At 32.4% G+C, this 16,077-nt stretch overlaps 1 protein-coding gene across 1 annotated transcript; it reads left to right on the top strand.

Annotated features, from left to right (window-relative positions):
* Positions 1–1,621: 1,621 nt before the first annotated feature.
* On the top strand, positions 1,622–13,095 carry LOC129938722 (programmed cell death protein 10). Its single transcript, XM_056046440.1, has 5 exons — positions 1,622–1,834; positions 1,904–2,081; positions 2,133–2,265; positions 2,948–3,112; positions 12,751–13,095. Exons 1-5 carry the CDS (start codon positions 1,733–1,735, stop codon positions 12,833–12,835), a joined length of 663 nt encoding a protein of 220 aa, XP_055902415.1. The 5' UTR covers positions 1,622–1,732; the 3' UTR covers positions 12,836–13,095.
* The last annotated feature ends 2,982 nt before the right edge of the window (positions 13,096–16,077 follow it).

Here is a 16,077-nt window from a genome sequence, read left to right as displayed (position 1 = left end):
GGAGAAGCACTTTTTCACCTCAGTTATCTTTCTTTTTCTCTAGAGGACTCAGCAGCCGAATAAATTTATAATAAAATTGTAGAAACATTAAATCATATTAATGTTCCCATTCAAAATATGATAGTATTCGTTATGACGGGTTCATCAAGCGTTGTAGTCTCACGTTTAAAAAATATTTAACCTAATATTTTTACCATTTTATGTACCTGCCATAATTTAAGTTTGTGCTCCACTTATGCTGCTTATTGTTTACCAGAGCAAATAGAGGAATCAATAAGGGATATCTATTTCTATTTTTGCCACAGTGCGAAAAAACAAAAGGATTTCTTTACCTTCCAAAAGGCACTCGAGGTTAATGAGCACCAAATTTTAAGTTTTTAATTTTTGGCAAATTAGGTGGCTTTCAATGGAAATGGTCATAAACAGAATTATAGAGCAGTGGGATCCCTTGTTTCATTGCTTTATTTTGCTTGTATTTGAAGAACCTTCTTCTAAGGCTTCACACATTTTCAATTTTTTAAAAAACAAAGACAATTTAGTATATTTAAATTATAAACGAGTTAAATAAAACATTTCAATCTGAGAACACAAAAATACACCTGATATTCGAAAGTATGACTACATTAAAATTAAATATAATGAAAAATTTTGTAAAACCAAATAATATTAATGTAAACACAAATATAAAAACAGTGAAAACTATTTAACATATTCTCAAATCTATTTTGGCCTTTACTTTGAAAGGTACTTACTTGAAAATGATGTTGAAAGGTTTAACCTTTCAAACGATGAACTAAAATTTTTCAAATATTTAAACCCGAAAAACGTCATTGATGGAACAATGCCATCAGTTTTAGGTCTCACGAAACATTTTTCACCAACTATAAATAACTTAGAACTAGAGTAAGTTAATAATGAGTGGAGAAAATCAATTGGAAAAAATCAATTACTCCAAATTTTTAAAACTGATGACATTGTTTCACAATGGCTTTTGATAAAAAACTTAAGAGACGGAATGGACAATTTAATTTTTCAAACAATATCTTCTTATATGTGAGCTTTGTTGCTTACAGCAGCGCTGCTGCTGAACGCAAATTTTCAGATTTTAAAAATATAAAAATAAAAAAAGAAATAAATTAAAAACTACAACCGTTCACAACATTTTGGCTGCAAGGGAAATTTCAGTAAATTTTCAGAATTTGAATCCTCCAGAAGCATTAGTGAAATATGCTTCAAAACTTAAATTTTCCGGCGGTCTATATAGCAAAAAATAATTTTAAGTTTTTCTAACTAATTTAATTATTGTGAATTGTGATATTTGAAACTGAAAGAACTGAATTATTGTTTATTTATTTTTTTGTATTTTTTAATAAGTTATTGAATATAAGATTTACTACATAAAAATGGGTTTTAATTTCTACCACTTTTCTACCACCTTTTTGACATCACTTTTTCACCACTCTTTTGCTTCTGCGAGGTCCCAACACTGCTGCTCCGTGCTCATATGCAAATTGGGCGCACCTTAATAGCTTTGACTCTCTCTATTAGTTGTTTTTCTCTGGCTGAATAGATTATATATTAATTTAAGCTAAAACTCTCTGGTCTCTAAGATAGATTGTTTTTGGTTCAAGAAACTATCTGTTTGTTTTGTATTTTATGTTTTATCTCTGGTAAATAGACGAATTGTTGGCTGATTTCTTGATTCCAATTTACATTTTGTAATCAATTATACATGTACATTGTTTTAAAATTAATGAAAATACAACTTAAAATGGGTGAAGTCGTTACTTCTACACTATCTCTTAGTGTTGTTCTTAAGCCAGTTTTTTCACAGGTCGGGACTTTATCAAATAATTTTTTTATTTTGCATATTGAGTTTCAATACTATTTTTGATTTATTTAGTTGGAGTGCCATGACAAGAATGTCTCCGAAACGCTTCTTACCATATTTTGCAACTTGGAACAGCACCATCCAGGATTTTGTTACAATTTACTATCAGAAATAATTGAGAAAGCAGATCTTAAAATAAATATTAATGAAGTGGTTCTACGACTACAAGAATGTAGAACTGATATTGATAGTACGTTTTAATATCCAATACATGGAACACTAAGACATATTTTTTTTTTAGTTAATGAGCACTATCTACTCTGCAGTGAAGAACCATTTCAAGACCTTAATAGGAAGTCTGCAGCGCTGAAAGCTATCCTTAGTAGAATTCCTGATGAAATAACAGACCGAAAGACGTTTTTAGAGACCATTAAGTATTTATTTCTTGCAGAATAAACCTTAAGTTGGCTACACTTATCGGATTTCTAATATTCTAGTGATTTATGAATTACCCTGGTCGATAAAATATAATTTTTTTAGTTATTGCAATTTCTTAAATTCGAAATTTGCCTTTAATTTTGTCTGTCACATCAGACTTTGAAAATACAATACACCCTTTAAAAATGCTGAAAAGAACAAAAAATGTGTTCCCAAGGCTAAGTTTAATATCAAAATATTACTTAACACTTAACTGAATGATGATTTTGCAAAGTACAAATCCTTCTCTTCTAGATACAATTTAAATAATTTTTCTGGAAATGTTCATTAGTTACGACAATTTACTTGACGCCATATGAAGTCTTGAACACAAATTTAATTTTAACTATGCTCAAGTTACAAGATTTCAATACTATTCTTACATTTTTTAATATTTCTCTAAAACTTAACATACAAAAATTGTTTAGACAACAGATTCGTTACAAGATCAAAAATTATTCTCAAACCGTTTTGCCTTTTTCTGTTGAAAACCTTTTCAGCATAAATGGGTTTAGCGTGTTTTTCAGATTTTTGTAAGCCCGGCCGGTTCATTTTGATCTTTTGAATATTAGGAGTCCACCGAAAAAAATTGACTAGCCAGCTCCAGAGAACTTTCTTAATTCATTGATATCATTTCAGAGAGATCGCCAGTGCAATAAAAAAGTTGCTGGATGTTGTAAATGAAATAGGAGTTTTTGTACCAACCTTATCAGGGAAACAGTCTATTGAGCAGCGTAAAAAGGAATTTGTAAAGTATTCCAAGAAATTCAGTACAACATTAAAAGAATACTTTAAGGAAGGCCAGTAAGTATATGCAACTTTCGAAATCTATAATGAAAATTCTTTAAATAATTACTTGCTCAACTTTTGTCTTAAAAAAATAATGAAATTATTTTGTAAATGGTAATCTGTTTTTGGACAACTTTTTATTAGGCCTAATTATAAGTTTACCCTCAACATTTTTGTTCGCCCGCATTTTTTGGCTCTGAATTTCTTCAGAGTTGTATAGTAAAATTTCGAGTGACATGCTTATCCTTCGATGTGGGTTCAATTAAAGCTTCCGAGGCTTCAGATATTGCAATATAACTACTTTAGCATTTAGGAATTATTTATTACAATACTCTTCCATTCTACGTTCGTAAAAAGGTATACATTTATTTAAGCAAATAATGAGTGCTTATATTATAAATATTGTGGTTTAGCCAAAATATTGAAATAAATTTTATATAATGTAATATTAATGTTTTTATGAAAGAGTTATTAACAATTTAAATTTATTTTACTTATTCTTTTGCGATAGTCGGGATTTTAAACAGATTTTTTTTATATAAGAAATCAAAAAAAAAAACTTTTAATTATAAATTTACCAGTTATACCTTTGTATTTGTTTTAAACCAGGCTGATAAAAAGAAAACTTTTAATTAGTAACCAAGCCCACATTTTTTTATTGTATTTGTAATTCTAATATTATGCCCCCAGAAGCTTTATTCAAAGAATTTACTTACTGTACAAGTTTCAATAAAAAAACCTATGAGACTGACCCTTTTTTATCAAAATGTAAAAAAACTTCGAGTAAGACTGCTGAAAAGATCGCCATCCGGGATTTAGCAAATATTTCCCCAGCTAGCTATTATCATCAGTTTTTGATCGTTGCTAATCAAATATATATTTATATACCATATATGATGAGAAAAATATTATTTCTGTTAGGATTTTTTTTTACAATGCTAGAGACATCTTGTTTCCATTTCTTTGATTAGGCTCATCATCATTAGTTTAGTACAAGCTACATCTACTACTTTTTCTGAAGTATATTTTAAGCCGGAAATAGTAAATCAGTGCCGGTGGAGTGATGATTAGTGCATAATTCTGTGATGCCAAAAGTCTTGGATTCAAACCCTACCTATTACAATTACAAAACAAAGTTTTCTTACGGGTAGTGTCTCTCAGTGCTTTCTCAAAATTAACCGCTCAAATTCAACATATACATCCCTGAAATGACTCACACACAAGAATGCTTTGAGAGTTGTAAGTCACTTGACCCTGGTTCTGTACGGTCTGCTCTGCCACCGTATTTATTTATTTTATTTTAGTATAGCAGTTTATATTACCGGCGACGACGAAACGAATTAAGCTGTCAGGCAGGATGATCCATTTAAGTTAGACGACGAAAGCCAACAACCCGGTCCACCCGACTTAGATGAAGTAAAAGTCGGCATATCTAAGCTAAAGTCTAACAAAGCCGCTGGAGCAGATGGCTTGAAGGGCGATCTCTTTAACGGAAGTTGGTTATGAACATGCACCAACTTATCTATAAGATATGGTCGGAAGAAAGCATGCCCAATGTTTGCCCGATTCTGAAAAAAGAGACCCTCTAAACTGCACCATCTATAGAGGAATCCGTCTACTTAACATCGCTTACAAAAGTCTCTCTGCCGTTATTCTAAAGTGTGGTTTTATACCAGGAAAGTCCACATTCGATCAAATATTCACATTACGACAGATCCTGGAAAACCCCTAGAACATCAAATCGACACACACGATGCGATGCGCTGTCATGCGATTTTTTTAACATTGTACTTAAAAGAATAAAGCTAAGCTACCACGTCAAAGGTCTGTCCAATTACTAGAATATGCTGATGACATTGACATAATCTGAAGAACTCAGCGTGATGTAATTTGATATAGAGGCGGTAAAATGGGTTTAATAGTTAATTGGGGCAAAACAAAGTACATGCTTCAAGAAAGAACTTACAACACTGACGTCTCAGTCAAAACGTCACCATCGACAGACTTAACTTTGAGGTGGCCATCACCACCGTCTTGCTATACAGTGCAGAAGCATGGAATATGACAAAAGCGGATGAAATAAATTTGCTATGTGAAATTTTAAATGGATAAATCTATTAAGACTTCGGAAAAAAGAATTGTGGTTTCAGCAAGTGGGGTGTGCAATTATAAAAGAAAGATAAAATGTATGCCCAGGCAATACGCAGTGTTACTGAAATAAAAATTGAAACAGTGCTGAGAAAATAAAAAACCCAAAACATCCCATACGTTTAAAATGACAACTTTTCAAATGGAAACGTTGTCGAGCATTTTTACATGCATTAGGAGAGCATTTTGAACAATTGCTGTAAAAAAAGATGCGTGGAAGAAGTATACCCCTTTTTTAACTCCCAAAAAAATTAGATGATTTCCTACCATTCATGGTAGTGGTATTCTAAATACTCTTACAATATTTAAATCCTTGTTTCGAAAAGGAAATAAATAGTTTCATAAATTGAATAAATTAAAGTTAAGTCATAGGCTCTCACAAATTTATCAGATATCTTTTATCTTACTGTGAAAGCTTTATAAATAAATAAACTGAAACTGAATTGGGTGGCGCTAAACCGAATCTGAACGGCTAATGTTGGAAACCACTTTTCGTGACTAGAAGTTTAGAGCATTCGTCAATTTCTCGCAAGAGGCAGTACCCGTTAAAAAAAGGCAGGTGGTGCTGGTAGGATTTTACCTCTAGTATGACAGTCATCCCAATTTTATTGAATTTTTGTGATTTTCTTCTACTGCCTGTCCTGTGGGCGTGGATTCTAATACTTGTAGGTCCTTTCTTAATGACAGCATATACTTTGTTTTGCCCTCATTAACAGCGTAACCTATTTTTGCCACCTATGCATCAGTGGTCACTAAAGCACCATTAACAACGCTGAGTTCTTCCGATTATTTCAATGTTCTCGGCATAAGCTCGTAATCGGACAGACTTGAAAGTGCCCCTCAGTCAAAGTCGTCAAGACTAGATCGTTGGCTTTTGTCGTCTATATTGAATGGATTATCCTGCTCGACAGCCGAATTCGGTTCGGTGGTTTTGAATATCCTCAGCATTAACTACGGTTCCACTATGATGTTTCCACTTTCGTCTTTACAGCCTTTGGTTCGAGGTTTATGTACCTGTGAATTTCGATTCATCTTTGATTAAAGGCCCCACTTCTTCTTCCTTCTTAACACGTTCTTCAATGTTTAATTAACAGTTTAGTTTGGGATCTAAAATGACTCCTAGTTGTTTACAAGACCAATGAAACAAAGTCATCGGCATAAGAGCTCCGAGAGGAAACTCCAATTTTCATACCTCAACCGCCCTACTTATCCGAGCTCGAAAAGACTAAGGTGGTGAGTGACGTTGCTTTTTTACCACCTCCTCGGGCGGTGATTGCCGGTCTACGTCTGTACGTCCGCACGTTCGCGAGGTTTTTTTCGTTGTACATAGCTCAAGAACCAGAAGAAATATCGACATCAAATAAATGTTGTTATACAGATAATAATGCAGAAAGATGCAAAAAGGGATCTTAAGAAAATTGGTGGTTTTTTTACCATATCAATTTAAAAAAAGGTGAATATTTTGGTTAACCCTAAATATCTCGCGAACCAATGACGCTAGAGACTTGAATTTAATTTATATTATATATTGTAACGTGATACCAAACCAGTATATTTATAAATAAAAAAAAAACTGAAAAAAAATGTGTCACCTCGAAAATTTTATGAATAAAAAATGATTTCATCTTCCAAACAATATTTTGCAACGAAAAATAACGTTTTTAACATCTGGTAAAATGTTGAGAAAGATAAAATTGACAATTTTTTTCAAAAAAAAAAACTAAAAAGCATTTAACAAAACTAGATTTTAAAACTAAACTATTTCTTTATATAAAAAGTATTATTGGTAATTTAAAACATTTTAAGAATAATTCAACTGACAACTTTTTTAACCCAACACAAAAACCTACAAACTTTAAGCAAGACAAATCGACAGACGGGATGCGAAATTACCAGTATGGGTCGCATCCCAAGTTCTTTTTCAATTTGACACGGAACCCTTATACACAAAATAGAATTGTGCAGAAAATAAATACACCATGAAGTAATAAAGTTCAGCTTTCAGTTGAAAGCCAAAAATTGATCACATGTCATTTTGACATAAGTATCCTTGGCTTAATAGCTATATTGACATTTTTCCTAATCATGCTATTTCTAGAAGAAATTGGCCACTGGTCTCTTGTAATTTATTACCTTTAGATGCTTTTCTTTGGTGCTATTCAAATAAAGTCTATTCCAATGCTCTTTAGTCGATTCAAGCTTTAAGACCTTAAAGGCGGAATTCGTTATGTTATTTTGGATATCCGAGTTTGCCATTAAAACGAAAAGTACGTTGCGCTGCAGCCATAGACGTTTTGGCTGTTTAGCTTATATAGTTTTCCAATGTTATCGGCAGACTTTTGGTTGTTTAAGTAATCCGAAAAATACGGACATGAGTAGAAAGATGTGGCAAATTTTATATTAAAACTCGTAGTAGCGGGTAAAAAACCCCAACAAAATCACCTTTGCCAAAAATAAGGTTAGCCACACCAGGCAATGGGAAGTTATCAGTATGGGTCGCATCCCAGCCTCATTTTTTGTCTTCTAATCTAACAACTCTCAGAACCGGATTACTAAAATAAAAATAAGATTACCTTGGTATTGGTTTGAGATTTTACTGATAAGATCGTTCTGGCTGCCTATGCGGCCCCGCACTCAGAGGCCATATACCCTTTGTTATTAGGCTGATGCAGACGTTTTCCTTCCTCAGCAGCACTCTTAGATTATCCGAAGCACACTTAGAGTGCTTCAGATTAGTCTGGACGAACGTTCAGCGCATTTAAAACTTTGGTCGAGCCTGGTAACTACACAACATAGTTATTGTATATGTCCGCTTTAGGTTCTTGGTTTTGCAGGATTTTGATCTTAACACTCCTGATGCCAAAACGTAATTTATTAGCTTTCTTCGCTTATCCTCAAAAGGTAAGAGGCATTGGTGTTCTGCGGCTCTTCTGCATTAATGACGATCCAGTCATGTATCGAGACCTATGAAGACCGTGGATCAGCTCCTGTCTCGTTAGCTCAATCCAAGCCTTCGGCTGTCTAGGGATAAGTTTCAACTTTAAGTGCTCCCAGTCATTGGTTACCTTAGCAATTCTTTTTCTAAGACATCTCGTCTGCGCACTTTATTACCTTGTATCCCCTGAGCATTTCACCAGAATCAAAGCTTGAATAGGGCTCATCATTTTGTACAAGGTTTTTACAAATTATTTTTCTTTTAATTTTTAATACGAAAAGTCGATATTTAAAATTAGAGGCATATTCTTTTTGTATTGAATAATTTTCCTAAAAATATAAAATATTTGTTATTCTAGCCGAATTATTAAGACTTGTAATTAATTTGGTTTAAAAAAACATATAAGAGTGCGATAAAAATAGTTTTTAAGTTCGGAAATAACACGTCCAAATTAAAAAAGGATATATAAACCAATATTGTTCTCTAATGACCATATTTAAATTGCATGCAGTACGAAAAAAAGAATAACAAGAGCCGTGTTTTATTTTCCCCGTGATCCAGAACAGATCATATACTCATTTGCGTTACAACAACGAAGCCAAATCCTGCTTTATGCTTGATTATGTTTTTGTGATTGAAACATTTCACGAAAGGTGACATTTTGGCTTGTAAAGTGTGATACCACTATTTTTTTTTTCAATAAACACAGTGTTCAGTGTTTCTTCCTTACCATTTTCATCAATCTAAAAATAAAATATTTTTAATTAAAATTTGTATGTAATCGATAAAATATTGGGCCGACTTTCCATTACCACAGCACGAATTTCCTTCTGATTTATTTTACAGTTAGGCAGGGGTCTCAATTGAACATGTTTTAAATATTAAGGGTAGGAAACACCGTTAAGTAAAACTGTTTTAACAGCTGGATATGTATGCAACCCCCCTGCTTGACTCAGTATAGGATCTGGGGTGGGTGCTATGGGCAAAGTACTTTTTGCATTTGAGCACTAAAATCAAAGAAATCCCCAATAAAAAAAATCTAGTATGACAACACTGAACAAAAAACAGGTAAGAAATGTCAAAATCAACCATTTTTGCGTGTTTTTTTTATGAAAAAGTGATCTTTGAAAATTAATTTCAAATAGAAATAAATGTTTCCTCCCCCGAAATTGCAATTGCGAAATTCGTGGTGCGCTCATGGAAAGTTGAGTTAGTAATTTAAATGTATAAAACAAAACATAACTTTGTGAAATTGAAATGAACAAAATCAAAAAAATATATATATTTGACAAAATATATATGTACAGCAATATCGGAAAATAGTTTCATTTATATAATAGACGAGTCAATCTAACTCAAAAACCAGCCTAACCTAGAACTAATTGCAATACAATTTGTGTGAATGAGGTCTTATTGTAAATTTTCCGCAGAACACGATGCCGAAAAGTCTACCTCTGTACACGGCGCGGATTTCCAAATATGGCGTTTTTTTTCAAAATGGCGTCCCATTATTCTACTTTATAGTGTATACCTCCTTATATGCCCATATGGGGTATCATTTTATATGTTTTTAAGTACGGGGAATTCAAAAATTACATCAAAAATTGGTTCCGATGAAAATTTTTCCAAAATACACTGAACAAAATAATTTTTTTTATATTTAAAAAAAATTTTTTTTTTATTTTGATTGGTTTTATATTTTTTTGTATTTTTACATATTTTTTTAAACTGAATTGTAAATGGTAAAAATCCTGAAACTATTTATAAAAGCTAAACGAACAGGTAATTGGAACTTACATCTGGCAATGGTTAGAGAGATGCTAAATTTTTTTGCAGCATGAGGCCATAATACATATCCAAGTTCTGCTGGACTGTACTATGAGAGAATGGTTGAGCTTGAACTTGAAGCTCCCAATGTTCACACGGCATTTATGAATGGTCTTCATGTTGTCCGAAGGAGTAATAGGTCTTGGTGTTTCCTTTCAACTGATCTGATAATCGAACAAGTTCTAATGAAAAACATAAAAGGATTTGGCGGAATGACACATGACAGAACAGCAGCAACTTGTTTGGGTTATGTCGCGTCCCATTTGCGCCATTTAAATGAATGCATGCAGGAGTTTACTTCAGTAAAAACATTCATCGAATGAGCAACATAAAACAATGACAAGTTCAAGAATTGCACGTGATAAAGACGATACCCAAAAAGTTCTGGCTTATGTAGAACAACTCAACGTTTTTGAAAAAGACATAAATCTACGTAATATTGTCACGGGAGTTAATTATAGCAATGATTTTAATCCTGAACGTGCCAAAGAAATCAGAAAACTAATACTTGATGAGATGACAGACAAAAGAGCCTCCGAGTTCACTTTCAGAAAAATTAAACAAGTGAAGCCAATAAAATCAGGTCAATCTGTACAATTAAAAGACGAAACATTTGTGATTGAACCTGAACTTTTGTTTCAGCGCCTGTTGCTTTGTGCACAAACTAATGGCGTGAACTTACAGGAGGTGTTTTGTTATGAGCTTTACCCATACCCAGCTAGTTTTTTTGATAAGCACGGCCTTATGAGGAATCCGGGAAGTCATAGCTTGCTAATTATATCAACGAGCAAGTATCAGAAGTTTCTAGTATTCCCAGAGATAAATTATATCATTGATGGTGGTTGGCTACTACATCGCCTTCCTTGGAGTCAGAATCAGACCTTTCATGAAATTCTTTGTGCTTATGAGAGATATGTGCTAGTAAAGTATGGCAAGGCAATAATAGTATTTGATGGATATGGTGATACATTCTTCATAAAATCAGATTCCCACCAAAAAAGACACCGAGGTATTGTAGGACCAAAAGTAAATTTCTCAGCTTCTACCCGTATTGCCATCCAGAAGGAAGTAATAATGAAAACAAAGAAGCCTTCATTGTTCTGTTATCGGAAAAGTTACAAGAAGCTGGATGTAAAACAAAACAATCTCATAGTGACGCAGACGTCATGATCGTTATGGAGGACACTGATCTTCTTATACTACTCCTTCATCATTTTCAAAATAAACTTTTATGATATTTTCCTTTGCCCATAACCCAAGAAATCTTCTAAAAGCATTACTGTATATGATATAAAAAAAATAGCAAATACTTTAGGCGATGACGTCTGTTCTAACATCTTATTTGCTCATGCTGTATTAGGATGTGATACTTATACCTCTAAACCATTTGGAATAGGCAAAAGTGATTCCATAAAATTGGTTAAAAAATCAAGCAGTTTTAAAGAAAGTTCTGCAGTATTCCAAACATCACAGAAATCAATAGAAGAAATTGAAATTGCTGGTCTTAATGCCATTATAACGTTGTTTGGAGGAAAAACACTTTCAAGGCAACAAAATCAACAATATATGTTAATCCGGAAGTCTTGCCTTCAACAGAGGATGCCTGCAAATTTCATTCATTCAGAGTTTATCACCAAGTGCAGCAGTGGATGGGTATTCATCTGGATCCACTACAGTGGGGATTTCAATGGAAGGATGGAAGCACGGGCACCAGATTACCATTTAAAATTTGTGAAATGTGGCTGCATCAAAACTAAATGTGCAACTCTGCAGTGTACATACAATGATGTGCACAGATGCATGCACAGATTGTCTGGAATAAAGCTCCTGCAATTCCATTGAAGTGGACATGAATGATGATTAAAAGTAGGTATTATTATTTGTTTGGCTTATGACTTTTTTATGTTTTTTGTTTTAGATGCTTTATGAATTCAGTTTAAAAAAATATATAAAAGGTACAACAAAAATATAAAACCAATCAAAATAAAAAAAAAAAAAATTAAAAAATATAAAAAAAATTATTTTGTTCAGTGTATTTTTGAAAAATTTTCATCGGAACCAATTTTTGATGTAATTTTTTAATTCCCCGTACTTAAAAACATATAAAATGATACCCCATATGGGCATATAAGGAAGTATACACTATAAAGTAGAATAATGGGACGCCATTTTGAAAAAAACGACATATTTGGAAATCCGCGCCGTGTACAGAGGTAGACTTTTCGGCATCGTGTTCTACGGAAAATTTACAATAAGACCTCATTCACACAAATTGTATTGCAATTAGTTCTAGGTTCATCCTTAATTTGACTCGTCTATAAAGTGGGCTACTTTGTCCGATTTTTTGTTGAACTACAAAAACTGGTTTTATTTAGTTTTATCAGTTGAATTAACCGTTAACATTTGAAAATGTTTATTTTGTTTGTTGTTTTTTGAACAAGTAAGTGTACTTCTTTAAATAAGAACAAAAAAATACAGCACAAATATAGCACATTTTATATAAATGAAACCACTGTCCGATTATGCGTTAAAGCAACTGTATGTGCATACATATGTATGTATTATTTTTCCCTAAAAACATTCATCGGTAAACAAAATGATCAAATGGCAACTCACGCTTTAAACGTCAAATAATATAATTTAAATATGACCTGATGTGGAATGGATTATTGTGAAAATAAAACTCGGCTAATATTTACTTGTAACTATTTAGTTTTAATTTATATTTTCTTTTTTATTTCAGCTCAAATGCAGTCTTTATAAGTGCTTTATGTTTAATCCGCCAAACCAATCAACTGATGATCACTGTAAAAAGTATATGTGAATGAATATTACATATCTTTAATAAAATGTACTAACAATCTGTTCTGATTGTACTGAGCTGACGTATATAGCTGTCAAAAAAAGTTGAATTTAATTTATTAGAAATAAAAGTAAATCTGTCGAGAAAGAGCACATTAAAAATAATGTAATGTAAAGTATAATCATTTAAAGAAAATGCTGAAATGTTTGGTATGGAGAGTCAGTACAAAAATGTTTTTATTAAATAGAAAACAGAAAATATATACATACATATATATTATACATATGTATGAGTGTGTATAAATGATCGGAAAAGTTTATCAAACACTTAAATCATTTTGAGTCAAAAACAGCAACTGAAAATAACTATTTCGAATATCCTAACGAAACCTTTACTATAAACGTAAAACAGGGGTAAAATGACGTATCATTTTTATTCCATCTGTGTAGGATGATTCAACTCAATTCAACTCGATTACACGATTTTTGGAAATGTTCAGTATTTGACTTTTTATTCCAATTGTAAGTAGTAGTAATTTGTTAAAAATTTATAAGAGATAGATAGATAGAAAAAACTTTTTGTTAAGTTGTGGGATGAAAAGAAAAGTCTAAGAAAAATCGCTGATATTGTGAAAAAACCACATCCCACAACTTAACAAAAAGTTTTTTCTATCTATCTATCTATCTATCTCTTATAAATGTTTAACAATTTAATTTTGAGATCCCACAAATCACAAAATCTTATGAATTTATTAATTTGAAGCTGTAAAGATGTGGGGTTATCATCCAAAATAACAATGTCATCCGCGTATAAAAGCATCTTTATAAGTGTATCACCGACAATGACTCCCCCCAGAAATTCTTTAGATACATCGTCAATAAATAGTGAAAACATAATGGGACTCAATCCACATCCTTGAGGTACACCACATGTTGTATTAAAAAAGCCAGACATCGAATTTCCATTCCAGACTGCAGCAGAGGTGCCAGTTATAAGGAGTTTGTACAGATTTAGAAATTTAGTGGATAAACCCAAAGTAGATAATTTATATATTAAAGAGTCTCTGTTCAACGTGTCAAATGCCGCCTGAAAATCAACGAAAAAGGCGTACATTTTCTATTTCTTTTCTTCAACACATTTTGTCAACCTTTGGTATAAAAGATGGGTGAATATTTTCCTAAGACATGGCAGAATCGAAATGCCCTTGTAGTTGCTCGGAAGTTGCAAATCCCCTTTTTTAAAAATAGCACAGATCCATGCTTTTAAGAAACTCTTTGGAAGTTCTTCTTCTTCAAGAAGTCTATTAAAGAAGTCATTAATATGATTTAGAATATTCGGAGTTTCGTATTTATAAAATTCACACGGTTTTCATTTTTCATATTTTCTAGAGTTCCTCGCAACTCTCTTGTTGTGATTGGCCCATCTAATTCTGGGATTAAAACTAAAGGAAGGGCATACTGAAATTTGTTGTCAAAGGGTTCATGAGCTGTTCGAAGTGCTCGGCGAGTTTTTCAACATCAATAGCTGAGGCTGACATACTCTTGCAACCACCTCACGTTTGACCAGAATATTTTTGCGTCCTTACAGCTTGAAAGCCTGGTTGCTACAACATTTACATATTTTTTTTCTTTTTGAATACAGAACTTTTTATACAGTTTATTGGATTCTATGTAAAGACTTTTAAAAAAATTGAATTGGTCTTCCTAAACAGATTGAGATTTGCGAAAGATTTGTTGCGGAGTTTTCTACATTCCCAATCAAACCACTCAGCTACGAATTTATCTCTGGATTTAGGTTTTAACTGCTGCATGTCTTACACTTTTTAAAATATTTTCAACGGCCTGGTCACAACTATAATGTTCTAGGGAGGAAAGGCAATTAACCTGAGCGTCGAGCCTTCGTCTATACACTTCAGCACGATTTTCTATCCATTTTAATCTATTTAATGTGTTAATGGGTGATAGAGTTACATACATCTTGAAATTTTATAGAGGTAACAACTGTTACTGACCAACTGTTAAATGACCAGAGAAATTTGCAGATACAACCTCGAATTCCTCGACAACACTAAGCCAATTACCTCTCGCAAAAAACTAATCAATAACTAAATGACCTTGACCCGAAATGAAAGTGAGATCGCCTCATCTGTCACTGTTAGTAATACCGTTAAGTACCAATAAACCAAAATCTTCAGCGAAATCCATAAGTTTCCTTTCAAATCTATTTAAAGTTCCATCCATAGAATTCCTAACACTTGCATATACATGAGGAACATTTCGCACCAGAGAATCTGGGTTATAAAAATTACCAATTCTACCATTGAGATCACCGAGTACCATGATATTTTGCAATTCATTTTCATTAAAAAATATATGCAATTCATTAAAATAATTTGCCCAATTATTGCAGTTTAAATAAGTTGGTACAATATAATAGAAGTCATGCTTATGGTTTATCTCTACAACTGTTACCTATTGCACAAGGAATTTTAAATCGTAGTTTATCATTTTTTTTTATTAACCTTGGGTGGAATCGGCTTCGGTGATTGTTGAAAAATGACATTCAAAATAATCGAATTTCATCTATGTACATATGTAAGGTGATATTCAAGTTGATACCTTAAAAGCTGTCACAACAAAAATGTAATAGTTATTTACCTACAAATATGCCGTTTCTGAATAGGGGTACCAGACGCTTACAAAAAACAAATGGACATTTTTATTAGTTACCTTCTTTAGGTACAAAAACACATTAAAGACACGGACAAGTCTTACGACATTCGAAAACCACAAGAAAAGTAAGAATTTTATTAAAAGAAAGCCAATTTAATACTTTTATTTAGATATCTTATAGGAATAATTTTAAAATGTCAACATAGCAACAATGAATTGTGACAATTCTAATCTGAAGTTGTTCAATCGAATTGAATTAAGTTGACAAATTTTACACAGACGGAAAACTCGGTGATAAGTCAATTTTTGTATCTTTTAATAATTTTATTATTGAATAATTTTGAAGTTAGTTTTTTTTTTTAATTTCGTTAATATTTATATTTAAATTTATTTTCATTTTACCTGAATTTGAATATTAACAAAAAAAAAACGATAAAAATGGAAGACATTACGCAAAAGTTTGGGTATACGGTATACCCCAGCGTTAATCAAGCAACCCTCATACACTAGAAAAACAAAACTCGTCAGTAAACCAGTTCCCTACACCAAGGAACTCGAGCGGCTCCTTGTGGATTAGATCGGTGAATAGAATGGT

The sequence above is a fragment of the Eupeodes corollae genome, chromosome 1 (assembly GCF_945859685.1).
Source record: "Eupeodes corollae chromosome 1, idEupCoro1.1, whole genome shotgun sequence".
NCBI lineage: Eukaryota > Metazoa > Arthropoda > Insecta > Diptera > Syrphidae > Eupeodes > Eupeodes corollae.
Note: the sequence above shows the minus strand (reverse complement) of the source record. Positions and strands in the feature narration are given on the sequence as shown.